We start from the raw sequence: 20,866 nt of genomic DNA on the forward strand, positions 1-20,866 counted from the left end.
GCTGAAGAAGCCCAGTTGTAGGCAGACCTCATGTCAGAGTCATGTTGGGGTGGAAGCATGTTTGTCATGGAGGCTGGATGAGTGCTAAATCCAGCTCGTGGATTTGTACATGTCACCGTAACAAATCCAGTATAAAGAACCAAACAGCAATATGTTGAGATTTAATAATGAGATTGTGACAATCTGCCCTAAATAGTGCATCTCCTTTAAATTTTATCTTGAGTCATAATTATTGAGACCTAATCCTAACCTCCATGTCATTTTTCATTTGAAACCGGTATCATACCAGGTTGAACTCATTCTATGCTTCTGTAACTGTAAAATTGATTATTCTAACTAAAATGTAAGACTTTTGCATTCATATTTCTGGCTTTTCCCATTATTCCATTCTGCCAGGATTACCCTAAATCTTGCTTCTCATACCCAGTCTATTAGCCTTTGCTTTTAGATTTGTCATTTCATATATGCTATAAAAAGAAGCATATAGTTTAGATAATGTATAAACCAAAAAATGCCCTTAAAAGTATATGGCATTATATGTAAAAAAGTATAATGTTATAAAGTTTATTATTATTAGCATTATTAATGTAAACATAGATGATCTGGGTAAGGCCACAGAAAAATTGTGCCTTTTATTCAAGGTGCCACCCTTCTTCCCTTTCCAGAGCTTTTCTCCCTGGCTGAAGCATCTACTCTATCAGGAAGGACTATAAAAACTGATAGAAGCTAATGATGTTTTAAGAAGAGAGTCAGGTAATCCAGGTTTATTTAAGACATTAAACGGGAAATTTCAGTTAAGAAGAAGGGAGATATAATGGGGCAGGAGAAAATAATTCATTCACTCCAGTGTCCTTCTGGTAAGGTCGGCAGCTGGCTAGTGCAGGGGAGGAAAAACCTCTTCTTCTACCCTTCTCAAGCTAGAACCCTGTAATCTGGACTTGACAAGAGATTCACAAGAGAAAGCATACAAATTTACTTAAGTTTTACAAGACACTGGAGTCTTCATAAGGAAAGGAAGACCTGAAGAAGTGGCCAAGCCTAATTATTTTTATAGGTTTAAGGAAAAGTGAAAAGCCATAAAAATGTGATACGACAAAAGGGTATACCCTTTTGGTATATGGGTAAATGGGGAGTACTTACCAAGTCCTGTTTGTTCTGATTCTCTCAGCGTCCCTCCTTCTTCAGAGATAAGGATGCTCTTTTCCTCCAGGTATAGGAGGGCAGCCCTCACATGAGGGTCTTATGACCTGCTTCAAGGGAGACTGAGAATCATTCCTACACCTACTGCTGCTCAAATTCCTTCACTTTAAAATATTCAATATGCCGACATACCATATTCGGGGGTAGCATGTCCTAAACTTCATTACTAGTCTATGACCTAGTCTATAAAGAGTATCACAAAATTCCTAGAAGTAAGATGGAGATTCACCTACTAAAGAAAAATTCTTAGCAAATATGAAACTATTACAGTAACGTAAGTCACAGGTATTTTATGCTTTGGGAATCTTATTCCAAAAGCTATGAAAGAAAAACCTTCAGCCCCAAGATATATGATGTCTATCAGTTACTAACATGATGAAATGCCAGCAAATGCTTTGACTGCAAGATCAGGGTGTCAAGACAGAGTAAAATCTTATTGTAGCAAATAATGAATATATAAATTCTGATATAGACTAGATATTAATGTCTATTGTAATTCCATGACAAATCAAATATGTCCTAAAATCTGAGCACTTTAAGACTCTTTCTGGTTACTGTCATCCATTCACATGAATCAGACTTCAATAATTGTCTCCATTATATTCTAAGAATAGAGTTAAGTAAGGAGAAAGATATTTACCTATGTTAGTACATGTGTGTAAAGCATTAATAGTATTTCATTTACCTAAAGAGATGAGGTTTATCCTAAATGATAAAATACTTGGAAAATGATTGGTGAAAATATCTATTTTTCTTCTTTGTTTCATTGAGTACAGAATAAACTGTCAGCAAAGAGCAAAAAGGAATGACTGGAAATATTGAGTTTTAATATCCATCACTTCTTTTTGTGTGGCATCAATCATCCTTGAAAATCAGTCAGTGAAGATAAATAGAATTTTTAATGTCCTGAAAAGCACCATTTCTCTCTGTTGGCAGAGAGTTTATGGGGGAGAGGAAGAGAAAGAGAAGTGAAGGGAAGCTCTCCATGGAAGGGAAAACCCTCTGGGAAGTGGAGAACTACAAGGGCTGCCTCTCCCATCCATCTCTCTGATGAGGTACCATTCCCCCAACCAAATGGTGCCATTTTCGAATCTACCCCTTACCCTTCAGATCTCAAGCCCTTCCCTCTCAACAATCCTTATCCTTTATCCACGGATGTATGGGAACAGGGAAATATGCCAGACCTGCAATAAATGTTTTATAACTAAGTGAAAAATTATTAAGTTACAGGGCGCCTGGGTGGCTCAGTCGGTTAAGCCTCTGACTCTTGGTTTTGATTCAGGTCATGACCTCACAGTTTGTGGGTTCAGTCTCTGCACTGAACTGACAATGCGGAGGTTGCTCAGGATTCTCTCTCTCTTCCTCTTTCTCTGCCCCTCCCCTGCTTGAACTCTCACTCTCTCTTTCTCATAATAAATAAATAAATAAATAAATAAACCATTTTAAACTCTTCATTATTAAAAGCTGCAAAGAAGTAAGGAGGAATCTTTGAATGTCTTTGATAAAAACCCTCTTATACTGCTATTGTTAATACTTCCCTATCACCTTGACTTTAAAAAGATCCCATTATTCCTGTTTGGGAGCATTACAGGTTGAGAGCCACCTTATCTCTCTCAAGGTAATCAGGAGGGTGGCCTACCCACCTTGGGAAATACCCCCATGCTATGTCTTTTCACGAGGCTGTTTCTGACCCCTAGACTCAATGCATTTTAGAAAATGTTTGTAACTGTGAATGCTGGTGGAAAAATAAGAGAACTATCAACCATTTTTACCTGAGTTTTAGTATAAGTTACGAGATAATCTTAGACTTATTCACTTATTTATTCATTCAAAAATATAAATATTTCTCACATATCCATGCTTTTATTCAGCAAATGAGCCACTCATGAGAAAGCACAGGTTTTCAGTTAAGAGAGGGGAATTAATAAGGAGCAATTAGCATAATGGAAAGTGACTGACTTTGGAGTGAGTACTATGGCCCAACCAACTTGATTCTGTGATAGATCTGTGACCCTGGTCAAGTTAATGCATAGATTTTAAAACATTTTTGTTAAATTATTCCTTAAAGGGATTTTGAAAGATTAGGTACCCAACTTGTACACTTTTATGTATTTAACTAATTTACTTATATTTTTTAAAGAGAGATAGAGAGGACAAGCAAGGAAGAAGGACAGAAGGAGAAAGAGGGACTCTTAAGTCCCAATGTGGGGCTTGATCCCACAACTCTGGGATCATGACCTAAGCTGAAATTAGGAGTTGGATGCTCAACCAACTGAGCCACCCAGGTGCCTCCCAACTTGTACATTTTTAGATTGATATTTAAAAATTTCATCATAAATTTAAATTGTTTTAAAGGATACAATTCTCAGCTTATTTTAAATAATGATGTTTTAAATAATGATATATTTCTTATAAATATATCAATTGAGTCATAAAAGACATATTTTCCTTTTAAAAACTAAATGAACAAGTTCTCGAATAGTGAAAAATGTGACCTTGTTCCTCTTCTTCTTGGAAATTGTATATCCATTAATTTTTTCCCACAGAAGTCCATCTTAATGTAATATATATTTATATTTTAATAATGATCCTATAATAATTTTACTTTTCTCCATAGTAGTATTTGTCACCATCTAACATACCATTGATATATATGCAAGTGTGTGGCATTTTTATTTTTGTCTCCCTTTCCAATTCCCCCCTTTCTAGAATCTAAGACCCTAAAGGGCAGGGGTCCGTTTTCTTCAGTGCTGTGCCCAAAGCACCCAAAGTAGGGTATGACACATTATATAAAGCAGTGTCTTGAACCTAATAGTTTTAATAGAATGAATGAATGAATGAATATCAAGAAGGGAGCATAGGGAGTTCTAGTGAGGAGTAATGGATTTTGATTTAAATTCACTGGTGTGAGAACACCTTTCAAAGGAGGTCACATGTGAATCACAATCTGATACAGGCAAGCAAAGCATTTATCTAGGTATAGAGCATTCAAGCACAGTAAATAGCACCAACAAAGGCTTCCCTGGAAAGGACCACAGCTGGAATGGTTTGAAAAACTCCCAAGAAGTCAGTATGGCTGGAACAGAATGACTAAATAAAAGAAAGAACTAGAATAGAGACAACAGAACGAGATCCTAAATGGAGGAAGAACAGATGATGGTGGGGAAGGCAGGATGAACAAAGAGGGATTGCAAAATGCTTGATCCGGATGCATTTTTTAGTTGTCTTTTCTCTTCCCCTCATTTTGCTAAGAAAAATGACATAGAGAGATTAAGTAATTTTATTAAGACACCACAAAAAAACAAAAGGGAAGTGGAAGTACATCTTAGTGACCAGATTCCCATCATCTTTCCTACTTCACTGACAGGGCTTAACGTCCCAAAGGGAAAGCAATGACTTGTCAACTTCTATCTCTGTGTAATTAGATTGTATCATTCTCCAAAGTGTTTCAGCTCAGTACTTTCCATAAATATTAAACTCCTTTGGGGGTGGGGGAGCTGAGGAGAGTAATAATAAAGTAGTGTAATTTTATGCAGTATTTTAATCTATTAAAAAAATTGTAGAAAATTTTTCCTTTCTTTCTATAAATTTTCTTTTTCATAACTGATAGTCTCTGCCTCAGGGCAAATACCATTGACATTCCAAGCAAGGTGATATATAATATTGTCAGATTTTTTGTGCAGGTAAATTTGATGGCTTAATACCGAATTATGCAAAACAAGAAATCGTTGATTTAAATTTAACTTTAAAGTGAAATAATAAATTATTGTAATATCTGAATAATAAAATGGAAATTTAAATAAAGAACATATGCATGCAAAAGAGGAGTCCAATCAAAATGGGTTTGTTTTTTTTTAAAAAAAAGATTGTATTTAATCTCTCACCACTACTTTGTATGAACATCGAAGATGCAATTGCCTATTATTTATCATATGTATTAAATGAATGTTTTATAAAGTTCAGGCAAGCGCTACATTTACATAACGTATGTTAATGGATGGCCACTAGTAATGGAAAAGGTTCTTTGATACAAAATCCATCAGGTACTTCCTGATCTGTAACTTAGTATTAAGTAAATGTCCATTTCAATGGAGGGGGAGGGGAAGTATCTTGTTTGCTAATAAAGGTCATCCACTAACTGTAATAATTTTAGATATGAAAAAGAGTATGAGTCCACCAAATATTCTTTATTTCTATCCCTAATTACTTTTTTAAAGATTACAGTGGATGACTCAAATTTTTGATCTTTAAATGTCTTCTCTACCTGTATGTACTCTGTTCTTTCTTTGTATTCCTAAGCCAGTGATAGTCAGACTGACTTAAGGAGAAGTGTTTATGTGTATGAGCATGACAAACCTCCCACCACTATTTCCTGTCCAGATTTTTCATGATGGTCACAGAGTTCACCTGAAAAAAACAAAAAAACAACAAACAACAAAGTAACACTTTACCCATCATTTCAGATATACTCCCAGCTAGAGAATTATTTTTTTTAAATCTACATTATCAAATTATGTAGACTTCCACTATGTAGATTACTTAACTTACAAAAATTTAAACAAGTATGTTTTTTGTAATAATTCCTTGAAGTGTTCAGCAAAAATTAAAAGATGCTTTATTTAGAAAAATATTGAATTATCCCTCATGGATATTAGTAAGAAAAACAGTAACATAAGACCTTAGTTTTTCAGGGAATGATTATTCTTTTGGGGAGGGGAAAGTGACATTTTATTTTTCTTCATTTGACATTTTCACATTTCTTTCTGACAGTCTTTCCCCCTGTATGCCAGAGACTCCTATGTGTTCAAAATCCATTTCCTTTCTTTCCTGACCTACACCTCAGGCTCATAGCCCCATAAATATAGCCAAATGATCTTTGACAAAGGAGTAAAGACAATATAATGGAGGAAAGATAGTGTCTTTAACAAATGGTGTGGGGGAAAAAACTGGACAATCCCATGGCGGGGGGGAGAAAAGATTCTTGACATAGACCTTATAACAGGTCAAAAAAATTAACTCAGAATGAGTCATAGGTCTAAATGTAAAATGCAAACCTGGAAGATAACTTCTAGATAAACTTCTAGAAGATAACATAAGAGAAAATGTAGAGGACCTTGGGTATGGTAATGTCTTTACAACATCTTTACATAATCAATGAAAAAAATAATAAGCTGGACTTTATTAAAATTAAAAACTTCTGCTCTGCCAAAGACAATATCAAGAGAATTAGAAGATAAGTCACAGACTAGGAGAAACTATTTCCAAAAGACACTGCTGATAAAAAACTGTTGTCCAAAATATACAAAGAACTCATAAAGCTCAACGACAAGAAAACAAACAACATGATTTAAAAATGGCCAAAGACCTTGCCAGATACTTGCTGAAGAAAAAACATATATGGCAAATAAACATATAAAAAGATGTGTCACATGATACGTCACCAGAGAAATATGAATGGAAATGAAACACCACTATATACCTAATAGAATGGTTGAAATCAAGAATACTGACAATACCAAATGCTGGCAAAGATGGGGAGCTAAATTTCAAATAAATTAACTTATATTCATTTTCGGTGGGAATGCAAACTGGTACAGGCACTTTGGAAGACAGTTTAGCAGTTTCTTACAAAACTAAACATATCTGATATAAACATAGCCAGCAATCATACTCCTTGGTATCTACCCAAAGGAGCTGAGAACTTATAGCCACATAAAAACCTACAAACAGATATTTATAGCTTTTTTTCATAATTGCCAAAATTTAGAAGCAACCAAGGAGGTGAGTAAATAAGTAAACTGTGGTATATCCAGACAATGGAATAGTACTTTGTGCTGAAATGAAATGAGCTATCAAGCCATGAAAAGACATGGAGGAAAAATAAGAATAGGTAAGTGTGAATAAAATAAACTTACCTATTAAAAGAAAACAATTTTCAAATTGGCTATTAAACAATATCCAACCCTATGTAGTATACAATAGACCTGCCTAACATACAATAATTTAAAATGATAAAAGGAAAATAATTGGCAAAGAAAGACTAAGCAAATAAAAATAAAAATAAAGCAGTGATTACAATCTTGATATCAGATGAAAAAGACAAAAATTACCAAATGAGATGAGGAAAGATACTTTTTAATAATAAAAGCCATAAACCACAATGAAAATATTACAGTCACAATATTTATACACTAAATAAAACAATAGTTATGTATAATGTGTGAAATATACACCGTTATCAACATGAGACAGATCAGTAGACAAAATATAAGGTTATAAAACAGTTAAAAATAATAAAGTAAACCTTACTGATGCATATATCAAATACTACTTTCTTATCAATATACTTTATTTTACTAAACACATTAATTATATATTAAGATGCCAAAAACATCAGCAAGTTACATAGAGTTATTAGAAATAACACTCTCTGATCATAAGGAAATAAAATTAAAATTAAAAATAAAATAAGCAAAAAATCTCTTCCAGCTTTTACTGAAAAGAGCTTTCTATTTATTGACTCCTAGGTGAAAGGAAAAATACAAACATAAATCTTAAATTTCTGAAAAATAATATCAAACTATTGATAGATAGAAAACTGAGATAATGGATAATTCATATCTACAAAAAAATTACCAACAAAAATTAAAATGATAAAAATAAATGAACTAAGTTAACAAAAAAGTAAACCAGAGAAGTACAACCAGGAAAATAATAAAGAAAAAGCAGTAAAGGAAATAAAAGAAAGTCAGTGGATAATATTATTAATAATAGTAATCATTATGAAATAAAAATTAAAAGTCTCTGAAAAAATCAACAAAATAGACAAACTAGTAACTAATTTAAGCAAACAAAAAATTATGAGAAGGAAATAGCTAATGATACAATCAAAATTTAAAACATCACAAGGCACATTTCTCTGAAAAGACTGAAAACCTAGATGGGTAAGTTCTTAGGATAATACAGTTTCCTAAAACTGTCCCCAGTAGAGTTAGAAAACTTGAACAGATAAATATCCACAGAATAAATAGAGGAAAGTTAAATCATAGTTCTTATGGATGGCTTCTTTTTAAGCAAAAGACTGATTTCTGACCTATGTGGGTATTTGCTAGGACAAGTGTTTTTACTTAGGACCTAATGGTCCCCACATATCTCTTAATATTGTATACATATGTTTATAGGAATGTATACTTTGGGAAGAAGACATAGACCTTCATTTTCATTAGATACTTGAAAAACAATGTATTAAGATATTATAAAGGCAATACAATAAATCTCGAAAGAAAAAGGAGGGGCTATTTTTGAGTTTCTGACAGAATGACTGTATGGCAAAAGAAAATAGAATCTCCTGATTTTGAGGATGTAAACCTGTGTATCATAAAATAAATAAAATTTAGGTCCCAGGACAATTGATAGATATTTAGCAGATTACTTATTTCAACATTGAATCTGACATGTATTTAGGAGAGATTTTTCAAAAATTGTTTGTTTTACATATTATCTCCACAAAGGGAAATGGCTCTTAGATATCCCATCAGGCATCCACTTTGTAAAACACAAAAGAAACTTTTACAAATCAATCTTTCTAAAATTATCTTTTGAAGTTCTGGAACAAAGCTCAGCTGGCTCTCTCTTCTTTGGTTCTGTCTCAGTGGTAGGTCAGAGGATTTGAGAATTGAAGGGCTTTTTCAATTATACAATAAGCAGCAGGTTTCCATTAAAGCACAAACTCCATCATCTAAATATATGCTAGGTATTCTTATAAATAAGTGTAAAAGGTAAATCTTTGACTGATTCATTTATTTCTGACACTGGCTTTGTGAATCTCAAGACTAGTATCTAATATATCTATCAGTTCTTAAAATGCTTACGTATTCTTCCTTACAGTTGTTCCAAACTTCACCTTCAAAATTCTTTCCTAGGTGTATAGAAATTAACTTAGCCCCTAAGTATACACAGTGCTTTCTAATGCTTCTTAGGAACTTCCATGGCTATCATGTATTGGTACCTGGTCAATGAAGAGTTTAAATGTGTTGATTGAGTGGTATGACATTTGAGTGGAGATATTAACATTGTCAAAGAAAAGCAGAGCTGGACAGTAAAGTGGTAAAGATGGATTTCATTCAGGAACTATTACAATAGGGGAAAAAGGCTTCCCTCAGTACAGAACTGGGCTCAATTCTGAATACAGGAAGGACAAGTGGGAATGTATAGCCAAGGAGTGAGTTGGGGGGTCAGTGGATAGAAAATCACTAAGAGGGTAAGGAGGATTCTGGTTAAATAAACTTAATAGGATTCTTGCTGAAGGTAGGCCAAAGTAATCATGGAGGATGAGGAATTTGATCAGTTACCAAGGGTGACCAGATATCAAGTGTGGAGAATTCCCTCTAAAATGACTTAGTAGGATTCTTGCTAAAACTTGGCAAAACAGAGATGAGCATGGAAGCCTGAAGGTTACAGCCTGGTTTAGAGGAGGGTTCAGAGGAGCCTGATGAAGGTTTAGTCAAGTAGAATCTTTGTTAGTATGATATAAAAATGAGGGAGAAGGTGAAGGCCATGCTATGCCATAGGACAAAGGCATCCTCATAGGTGGAAAATCCTTTCTTCCATAAGTCTGAGAACATGGAGAAGCTGTTTGGGCAGTACTGGAAGTCAAGCCTGAAGAGGTATGATGGGCACATGAAGGACCACATATGCTAGCATGGTTTTTATCTTAGCAATAGTTGACATATGAGTAGCAGGATTTTTTTTTAAAAAATGACTCCGGTGTCTTTGTGGAAGGTTTAATGGAAGATAAATAAAATAGCTACGAGAGTCAATTTTAAGTCTATGGCAATAGGGATTTAAGATATAAGATTTTGAACTAGAGTAATATCAGAAAGAAGACATACTGGACAGATATTTTGGAAATAAAATAAAAATTCATGGAGACTAGATGGAGGATATGAAAGGGAATATATCCAAAGACATTTTTCAAGATTTTAGTCTAAATAATTATCATAAGATGGATGATGCTCTTGTCACATTGTATAGAGTTGTATATCTCTGCTTTGAGTAGAGTGGAGTGAGAATCTCCTCATTTTAGTTCTAACTTTAACAAGTCTGAACTATCTTTGAAATTTAGTTGATTGACTAGCCAAGCCAAGTGTTCACTGGGAGGCCAGGCCTCTGACCTTTGTGCTCTAGCTGGGAGTAAACCAACAGGTGGTAATAGATAGAGGAGACTGCTCTTTTTAAAAGTCATGAAAATGTTTTCCAAATTCCCCCTGATATCTACTTAATAAACATGTTGCTTTCAGTTTGTTTACTTGAAATATCCTAAGTCCTAAAGCTATCTGTAAGAAATGTTCATTTGCATTTCAAAAATTTGCCCTAAACTGTCAAATTGAGTAATATTTTCATATGGAGACTTCCTTTGTCAATTCGAAGACAGGAAGTAAACACTATTAAAGTGTAAACAGAAATTCTTTTTCACTGGGTCAGGTTCTGTTTCTTTGCATTTCAAACTGAGTTTAGACTAATGTCTTATACAAGTTTGTTGAATTTAACTGTCTTTCCTGTTCCAAACATTTGCTGAAGCATGAACACATTGTTAAAGGAAACCAGAGCTGGACAGTAAAATGGTAAAAATAGATTTTATTCAGGAACTATTGCAGAAGGGGAAAAGAGAACTCATTAAAAAACTGGACTCAATTGTAAATACAAGGGAAAATGAGAATTTATAGGCAAGGAGTGGGGACAAGCATTGGTGGAAAATTATTAACAGGAGATATCAGAAATAGGGGAATTCTTGCCAAATAGACCTAAAAGGATTCTTGCTGAAGGCAGGCCAGGGGGATTCGGTATCAAGGGTGGGACATTCTCACCAACATGATTTAGCAGCTTTCTTGCTATCACTGAGCTATGCTGGTCTAGCAGGGACAGGAACCTAGGTCAGGGTTTCCTTGAGAGGAAGACTCAGGGGAGGCTAACTAAAGTTTGATCAAGGAGAGAGTCTTTGTCACACGCGCAAACACACTCACACACACACACACATGCACACACACACACACACACACACACATGCACACACACAGACTAAGAGAGAACACAGAAGAGAAAAGGAAGATAACTATATACTAATTCTTTTTCCAAGTTTGTTGCTTTACTTCAGCATTGCATTTGTCTACTAATAATGAAAATTTACATGAAGAAGCTATAATAGAAAGATTATAAATATTTTATAAAATTATTGATTTGAAAAGAATGTGGAAAATTTGGAGGAAATACCCCAGAAAGTAATGAAAATTAATAAAAGGGCCTAAATAGCGTGGATTAGGCAAAATAAAAGTGACAAATAATTTTAATTAAAAAGCTGGCTAAGGATAAAAATTCATACAATCATGTACCTTTATAACTAATAGAGACTTCAGAGATTATCTCCTTATTTTAACAATGAGGAAGATAAGTCCCAGAGCACACACCAGACCTGCAATGAAAAGAGCTTCCCAACTAATACCAACTGTTACACCACAGCAAGCCAAAAAGGCCCTTACAGCTACTTTATATTCTCATTATGTCAATATCCTTCTTGTTTTTACCACAAGGCAATTTTTCATTAAAATACACTTACAATTTAGACATATTTATTCCAGAGAGAAGTTTCTAGCATTATTTTCCCTTTAGACACATTTTTTCTCCTCTAGAACTTTCCCTATCATTTGGTGGTTCATGTTGCATAATTAAACTAGTCACTCACTCGGTCACTCAGAGAAATAAGTCACTGACTAGATCTTATTAAAAGACTGATATTTTTGGAAAATAAAATTTTATTAAATAAAAAAAGACTGATGAACTACATTGGTGAATAATTTATTGATGAGCTGGTGAGTTTTTATTAAATTGCATTTATTTTTTTTCAGCAATGACAATGCAGTTTATTAGTCATCAGTTTCCTGATTATCATGACCCCACTATTGGTGAGTATAAGCCTCTTTTCTCCTTTAGCCCAAATAGAGAGACACTATATAAGTGCCTGACAAATATTGTTGATGTCTATAGACAATAAGAAATATGTTTTACACTTTGACCCAGTACACATACACATAAATACAGAATACTTAAGGTCCCACAATACAGACTTTGAGAAACGATATTTGTCCTTACTTCTTGATATGTACTCTTGTATTTTCCATTCTATTCTGTTTTTTTTCTTTTTAATTAATTTATTTAAATTCAGGTTAGTTAACATACAGTGTAGTATTGGTTTCTGGAGTGGAACTCAGTGATTCATCACTTACATACAATACACACTTACATACAGCACTCATTCAAACAAATGCCCTTCTTAATGCCCATCACTCATGTAGTCCTTCCCCCCACCTGCCTCCCTTCAAGCAACCCTCAGTTTGTTCTCTGTCTTTATCCTGATAAATGATGGCTGGAGTACATTAAGTTGATTTCAGAATCCACTAACAGATATCTACCTGCATTTGAAAAGCTCTGCTTTGGATAAGATAAGTGATGTTACTGTATGCTTATGTGGTCATTTGCCTACTTTATCAGTGTCTAGATCTTGTATTGCACAGTTACTTAACCATGTTAATTGTTCATTTGGAAAATACTTTAGGTATAGATATAATTTTATTCACCATTCTCATCTTGTAGGTGGGGAAACTGAGACCCAAAGAATCAAAATATTGTTAGAGCCAAAAATCCAGCCATGTTTCATTTTTCCTGTCCATTTTTCATTTTTTTTATCATACTAAGTGTAAGAAGATTGTAGTTGGGAACAAGTTTTCTCCCTCAATCAGAGCAGAAAAGATGTCTTTAAAACTGCTTTACTCCTGCAAAGAGCTTACTCTAAAGGATCAGTTGAAAATTCCCAGAGTCTGCCATAGTGCTAATGGCACTAATACACTAGCACTGAAAACACATCAAAGTGTTAAGTCATGGGAGAGGAAAACACATAGTTCTGGACCCCTCATGGTTGCCAGGTTGCCTGGACTACACATCTCATCACTTATCCTTTTTCTTCCCTTTGTCTGATTATCACCTATCCTCACTTCCAATGGGTATGATCCTCTAATTCCTATTTTGCTCATCAGGCAATTTCAATTCAAGGTCCTACTGTGTTTAAAAAAATGTTATCCTGGGGCGCCTGGGTGGCTTGGTCGGTTAAGCGTCCGACTTCAGCTCAGGTCATGATCTCACAGTCCGTGAGTTCGAGCCCCGTGTCGGGCTCTGTGCTGACAGCTCAGAGCCTGGAGCCTGTTTCAGATTCTGTGTCTCCCTCTCTCTCTGCCCCTCCCCTGTTCATGCTCTGTCTCTCTCTGTCTCAAAAATAAATAAACGTTAAAACAATTTTTTTTTTAAATGTTATCCTATATGTGATAGGATATAGGACATTTGCCTAAATACTACTACTGAAATGAATAAAATGTACTTGTTTTTAAATGTTCTACAATTCAGCAAGACTTCATCAGTTGAACTGATTAGTAAGAGTTCAGTGCAGGAAATTTATACATCATTAATCAGAAAATACTTCCTCAAGGAGTTGAGTTTTGTTTCTGAAGAGACAGTAATCACTTTGTAAAGTTTTAGAAGCAATCCTCTAAATCCATTTTCCAAACATCTTGATTCTGGAATGCTGGTGACTTTGCCTAACACACTACGAATTACAGAAGAGGAGAAATCTCTAGGCAAAAGCTCTGAATCTTTTATCTTGTTGGAAAATCCAACAGTACAGTATATCATTTATTAAATCACAAATTCACTCTGTTGTTCATTACTTTTCATTATTGTTTAAGCTTTATATGCATTGGTATTTGCAAAAGCTACCTTTGCTCACCAGCCTTTCATCTAATGGCTTGATTAGGGCAATATGTGTGAATAAATTATAAATGGTCCTTCAAGGGGAAGAAATGAGAAGATGATGATGATTTCTTTAGATTTCTATGAAGTACATCCATCATTTGAAATTAAGATAACTGGACATTATGTATTAACAGACATCTAAAATCATACCTTTATCTGGCTATAAATAAAATAGCTTTAGAGGAAGAATTTTGAAAGTGGAGACACAGAGCATTTTATTACTATCAATTCAATTTTCCTATCATTTCATTTCCTGTCTTCTCTAATGAAAATATTGGTTAATAATTTTCCATTGGTATCCTGTTTGAAGAAGGTAAAGGTGCCAATAATTCACCTTTCATCTGCTCAAGCTACATAACTATAACTCAGGCTGGCTGACTTAATAACCCCTCAAGAGGAAATTTGTATTAGTGCATTTTGAAAATCATACAAATTAGAGAAGAATATGCCTATCAAGGATACTTATTTCACAATTTATGTAGGAAATGAATACCTTTTCCATTCTGTGCAGATCTGTTTGTCATCCTACTGACTGAGGTTTTTGGAGAATTTTTCTCTGAAATGTTTGAAGGATTTGCATAATTTTATTCTCTCCCTTATATTTATCTTAAAATTATTTTTCTCTCAAATCTACATCAATTCTGAAAGTTTAGGTTTCCTTTATTACTGACAAGAATGAAGGATATTATCTGGTACCAATGATCTAGCCGAAGGAGTAATTGCTTTCCTTATTAACTGAACATTTTCAATGTCAGTAACCAGTGGGTCTAGCATCTGCAAATCCACTGAAGATACTATGAAAGGGATATTGAAAGGTATTGATTCTATTCTTTCATAAGAAGACCTCTCAAAAATTAAATTAAGTTTCTTAATTTAATTTAATTTAATTAGGTGCCAAATGTGGATAAATTGAAGCTTTAATTTAATCTTTAAAATGAGTATCTCTAAGCATTAGGCATTAGGTACAGTTTGATTTTCCCATAGTAAAGTAATTATGGAATAATAAGAAGAAATATTTTGACCAAAGCCTTGATGTTCAACCCTTTGTAATAAATACACATGCTATTTTTAATTAGCAATAAGTCATTAGAGATAACCATTGCTTACAATTAAATTAGCAAAAAATTTAAATGCCTACTCTTTGCCAAGCAATCTGCTGGTCCTCTAGAAATAAAAGTTTAATATAGCACAGTTCAAGCCCTCAAGGACTTTTCAACTCAACAATAGAAATTAAGACAAATACACAGATATTTAAGCCATCTATGAAGTCAGTTATTATTATAAGAAAGAAGCAAAGTGCTGAAGGATTTTGAAAGAATGGAGAGAAGGTTCAGTGACCCCCTTTTAAAGTTGTATTCACTGTGATTAGGATCACAGTTTCTGATGTGTTTTAAAAACCAAGACATTCCTGCTATACATTCTAGAATTCAAACCCTTTGAGGAGACTTCTCAGAGCAGTCTGGATTTCTCAAAGGCTTGAGATATTTGAGAGAATGACCTAGAACAGTTTGTTTTGCTATGTCCTTTAAATTTTATTGTAACTTGCTCAAAATTAAAAATGTTATTGCATGTAATTTTAATTTATTATCCATTAGATATCAAGTTGTTGTTTTTTTCTGAAATATGATATGGTGTTACTTTCCTCCAATCCAACAATGTAAATATCAGGTTCTCATTTGTGGACTGTATATTTAGTCCAAATTACTGTTTATTAATGTCTTTATATGTTGAGAATTGTTTCTGTTCATGCTTTTATTCATAATCAAATGAAGGCAAACGTAAGCATAGAAAAATAGGTAACTTTGCTTGGCAAATTATGCAGATGGAAAAAGATGTAGTATCAAAAAGATTGCTCTCAATATAACATTTAATATTGGATGGAAAACTCTGAACCATGAAGGATTTGTGTTCACTCTTCATTATGGAATGTCATAACTTTGATCAAGTCATATTCATAATTATCTCTCCCTGTCCTCAAAGACTATTGTTTTAGCCTCCTTTCTCTGCAAGCCTGTTTACAGGAGCCACCCAGGTGCCCCTGTAAATATATGTAAAACTCATATATCTATTTAGTACATATTAGGTGTCAGGTATGATGTTACACACTCTATACATAGAGATAAAAACACAATCTGTGCTTTCAACACACTCCCAATTAGGTGGAGAAGATAAATCAGCAAACAAGATCATCAATGAGTTTATGAAAGAGAAAAACACAAGGTGCAGAAGAAGGGCAATATAGGAACATCTCACCCAACTAGAAGGGGTACAGAATACATGTAGAGCAAATGTTTTCTGTGCTGAGTTTTGAAGGGTGCATAGGAATTAGGCAAGTGAAGAGGAAGGAAGAATAGACATTCCCAGAAGAACAAACAATACTGCCACCAAAACAAAAAAATACAGCATGTGACTGAGATGGGGCATTTCTGGAACCAGAAGTCCTGAAGATGAAATAAATAACATAATGTGCAGAGTGGCAGGAGGGAGGTAAAGATTTGTCAGGGATCAGGTCTTCAAAGGTCTTATAGGATTGACTAAAGGTTTAAATATCTGAAGTCTTGTACTCTTACCTGAGATGAAAATAAATATTATTGACAGACCACTTAACTTTGTACATTTAGATAGCTCCAAGGCAGATAAAACTAAACATGCCCCAACTTTAACTAATAACTGATGATGCTTAGTAGACTTCCTTCAGGATTATTCATCATGGTAAGCCCCTTTATCCACCCGGATCTCACGCCAAAGCCCAACAGGAATCCTTGATACCTGTCTCAACTTGTCCTATATTAATCACTCACCAAAGTCTGTTGTTGCTACCTCCTGAAACTATCTGGAACCTATCCCCATCTTTCCATAACCTCTGCTGCCTTCTTATTCTAAGCTACTTCCATTTCCAATTTAGACTAACTCATCCAGTTGCTTTTTACACAGAATCCACAAATATCTTTAAAACATAAATTTGCTCTTCTTAACAATCCCTAATATTGTCAATTGTGATTAGGATGAAAAATAAAAATTTAAGCATAAAGACTCTCATGGTTTGCTACTGTTGCTTACACACTTGTCACACTCTACCCCCTTTTGGGCTTCAAAAACATCTACCACTTTTTAGATTAGCCAACTTCCAAGCCCCTTTTTGCCTTAGAACATTTATGCATATATTTTAACCCTGAATGCTCTTTACCTCTCCACTTTCCATCTTTGCCTGGGCAACTCATACATTGGTCAAGTTTCAGCTTAACTATTGCATCCTCAAGAGAGCCCCCTTTGATTACCCAAAATAAAATATGTCCTACTTTCATACATTCATTCAGAACTTTGAATATTATGTTAATATCATTTATCAATATATAATTAAATAAAATTTAAAAATTTTAATGTTTATTTATTTATTTTCAGAGAAAAAGAGCAGGAACGGCAGAGAGAGAGGGAGAGAGAGAATCCCAAGCAGGCTGTGTGCTCTCAGCATAGAGCCCATTGTGGGGCTTGATTTCATGAACTGTGAGAACCTGATTTGAGCTGAAATCAAGAGTCAGATACTTAACCAACTGAGCCACCCAGGTGCCCCTTTAATTAAACAACTTAAAAAATTTTATGTTTATTTATTTTTGAGACAGAGAGAAACAGAGCGTGAGTTGGGGTGGGGCAGAGTGAGAGGGAGACACAGAATCTGAAGCAGGTTCTGGGCTCTGAGCTTTCAGCACAGAGCCTGATGCAGGGCTCAAACCCACCAACCATGAGATCATGACCTGAGCCAAAGTCGGACGTTTAACCAACTGAGCCACCCAGGCGCCCCTTAAATAACTTTTAAAATTAGTTATCTGTTTAATTAAAGAGCAATAAGGTTAGGAACTGCGATATACTATTCACTAGTGTTTGCCAAGGCCTTGGTAGAGTGCCAGACATATAGTAGATCCTCAATAAGTATTTACTGAATGAAAAATGGATGAACAAATACATTTCTAGAAAAGTATTAATTTTACACTTTGCTACAGTTAACTTTAGAGTCCTAGGGAACAATTAGACTAATAATTAATCAGAGGTGTGTTAGGGTCTTTAGTACAAATTTCCTATGTATGTTGATAGCTATTTCTTGACCTAAAATGGTTGCCAAAAGAAAATTTCTTTAAAAATTAAAAGGACTATGCTAATGTCAATTATTATTTCTTCTCCTTTCTCTTTTTACTCTTTCTTTTCTTCTGCTTCTTCTTCTCCATTCAATATTAATTTATTAACAAATATTTCTTGGGTAGCTACCATGATTCAGGCATTGTACAAGGCACAGGAATGAATGGTGCACAAAATAGTAGGAGTGCACAGTGGAACATTCTTCACTGAGCTTCCCTGCCTGATTTTTTTTTAATATTTTGTCTATTTTTGAGACAGAGAGAGACAGAGCATGAGCAGGGGAGGGGCAGAGAGAGAGGGAGACACAGAATCTGAAGCAGTCTCCAGGCTCTGAGCTGTCAGCACAGAGCCCAACACAGGGCTTGAACTCACAAACTGCGAGATCATGACCTGAGCCGAAGTCGGACGCTTAACTTACTGAGCCATCCTGGCGCCCCTCCCTGCCTGGCTTTATTTCATTATCTGTAAGAGTTGATCATATCTCTTTATTTGGAGTCCAACTGTCCTTTTTTCCACGTCGCATTAGGATGACTTGAGGTCATTAAAAAATGTACAGCACATAATCTGGTTACAGGAAACTGGCCTTAAAGACCTATCCAATTGTTTCTTTGTGCTGCTTTTCCTGCAGAAGGAAAATAGCTTTAACAAGCCAGGAATCAGTTATCACTATATTAGTCTACCTGTCCATATAGTTATTCAATTTTCATAGTGCCCAGAAATTTATATGACCAACAGGTTTCCAGCTGTTCTTACATATCCTATCTTCAAGGAACACATACTTTTGTCATTGACTCAGCTGTGAATGTTTTTCCTCTTTTAGTGTTTTAGACCTCCAGTTTCACTTACTGGCTATGAATACTGCATAACACACTCATCTGAAAGATTTATATTCTTTCTGAACAATCGGTAAGGACTGTAACACACTCTACAAGAAAAGAATAAAATGTCATATAGAGATTTAAGTCTCCCTGAATGATTTGGGAAGTTTGAAAAAACAGGGGCTCTGCATAGGTGGCAAAGTACATCAAAAATATACACAGGTCATCTGTGGATAGCATCATGTCTAATGATTGTGATTGCACTGCAATGTGTGAGCATGAAATATATCAGTGTGATTATACCAGTGTAGGAGAGATATACCACATTAAGTATACATTTTTCAGTATCTCTGGTGAAATACAAAGTTCTTAAGCTAAGGATTTTAAAGAAATAGTGTGTTTGAATCACACTGAAATGGCCTGTTCAATGTCTAAAATGTGCACTAATAGAGTCACTTCTTTGTGTCACTAGAAAACCTGTGTTAAAATGTAAATGCTCAGGGGAGAGGTAATGCCCAGAATCATTAGGAGTCATTTATACATTAGCATAGATTAATGTATCCAATTATTCTAGTGAGCCAACCACAAAGCTATGGTCTACAGAGCAGCACTGAAGGGATAACATGAGGTTTGGAGAACGAGGTGTATTATTACCAGGTAGAATAAGTGCCAGAGTAGAATTCTTGAAGGAAATCAAGGCTTATAAACTGAAATTGAAGAATTACATTATTGAGTGACTCTGGAAAGCCAAACATGTTAAAATAGAAAGGAAATTAGTACGGAATCAGATCAGAAATTGAATTCTGCCTACACACTGGCCCCTGATCTTTCCACTCATCCTGTAATACCCTCTTGTTTGGTATGCTCCAGCCACACCAGTATTTCCTCAGTTCCTTAAATATTATAAGCAAGCTCTTCCTTGCCTTTTGGCTTTTGCCAATATGCCATTGTTGACCATGAACACCTTCCCTTTGCTCTTCACCTAACAGGTTCCTTTTCACCTTGAAGGTGTCAGTTTGTGTATCACCTCCTGAGACAAGTCTTCTTTTACCACTGTACCTGAATTAACTGCTCAACACATAAACCACACACAGCCATGTGCACGTGTAACATACAGATTTATTCTCAACATCAACATATGGCTTTTCTCCTTAATAACATTTATCAAATTCCACATCAAAAACTGTGTTATTTTTTTGTCTGCTTCTCCATGTGGGATGCAGGCTTAATGACGGTAGGGACCATGTCTGCTGTGTTCACCGTATCTCACATAGCACCTAGCACAATGCATGGTTTACAGAGAATGCTCAGAATACTTGTTGAATTAGAGAATGTGTGACTGACTTTGGTGTCCTTTTTTTCCTTTTTACCTAAATTATGTTCCATAATCATATAATTTCAGATCACTTTGCCCTTTCATGTACGATGTAGTAAGCTAAGTGCCACCTAGGCTAAACCCAAAGCTTTGCTGTTCTGAAACTGCATAGGGTTAGCTGAACATGACCGTGCTCCCTGGTCTCACTTTAAATGTATTCTCTCAAATGGGCTTGGAGTTGAGCCTGGCAAACACATGCAGGTCATTGTCTACTCACTCTCTCACTCTAGCACCAGCAACTTCCCCAACTTCACACTCACTCGATGGTCTTGCTTATTTCTTTATGGAGAAAAATGAAAGCAATCAGAAGAATAAATTTCCAAAGCATCTCATCCAGAAGAATCTTCCAAAGCTATCCACCTCTCTTTACCTATACTTGGTGCTCCTACTAATTTTAGTACTTAGTTATTACTTAGGTGAACTACCCAGGCTCCTTTATAAGCCAGTACCACACTTTCCAGTCAGTAGGTCCCATCCTCCTCTTCTG

The 20,866-nt window shown here is 35.0% G+C and overlaps 1 protein-coding gene across 1 annotated transcript in view; it reads left to right on the top strand.

The window, feature by feature from the left end:
- The window catches only part of RIT2 (Ras like without CAAX 2), a 385,184-nt gene that overhangs the window by 59,933 nt on the left and 304,385 nt on the right, over positions 1–20,866 (top strand). The window contains exon 2 of the mRNA XM_049620174.1: positions 12,102–12,158. Within this exon, the coding sequence (XP_049476131.1) occupies positions 12,102–12,158 (57 nt within the window). The remainder of the gene's footprint in view (positions 1–12,101; positions 12,159–20,866) is intronic.

The sequence above is a fragment of the Panthera uncia genome (assembly GCF_023721935.1).
Source record: "Panthera uncia isolate 11264 chromosome D3 unlocalized genomic scaffold, Puncia_PCG_1.0 HiC_scaffold_8, whole genome shotgun sequence".
Lineage (NCBI taxonomy): Eukaryota > Metazoa > Chordata > Mammalia > Carnivora > Felidae > Panthera > Panthera uncia.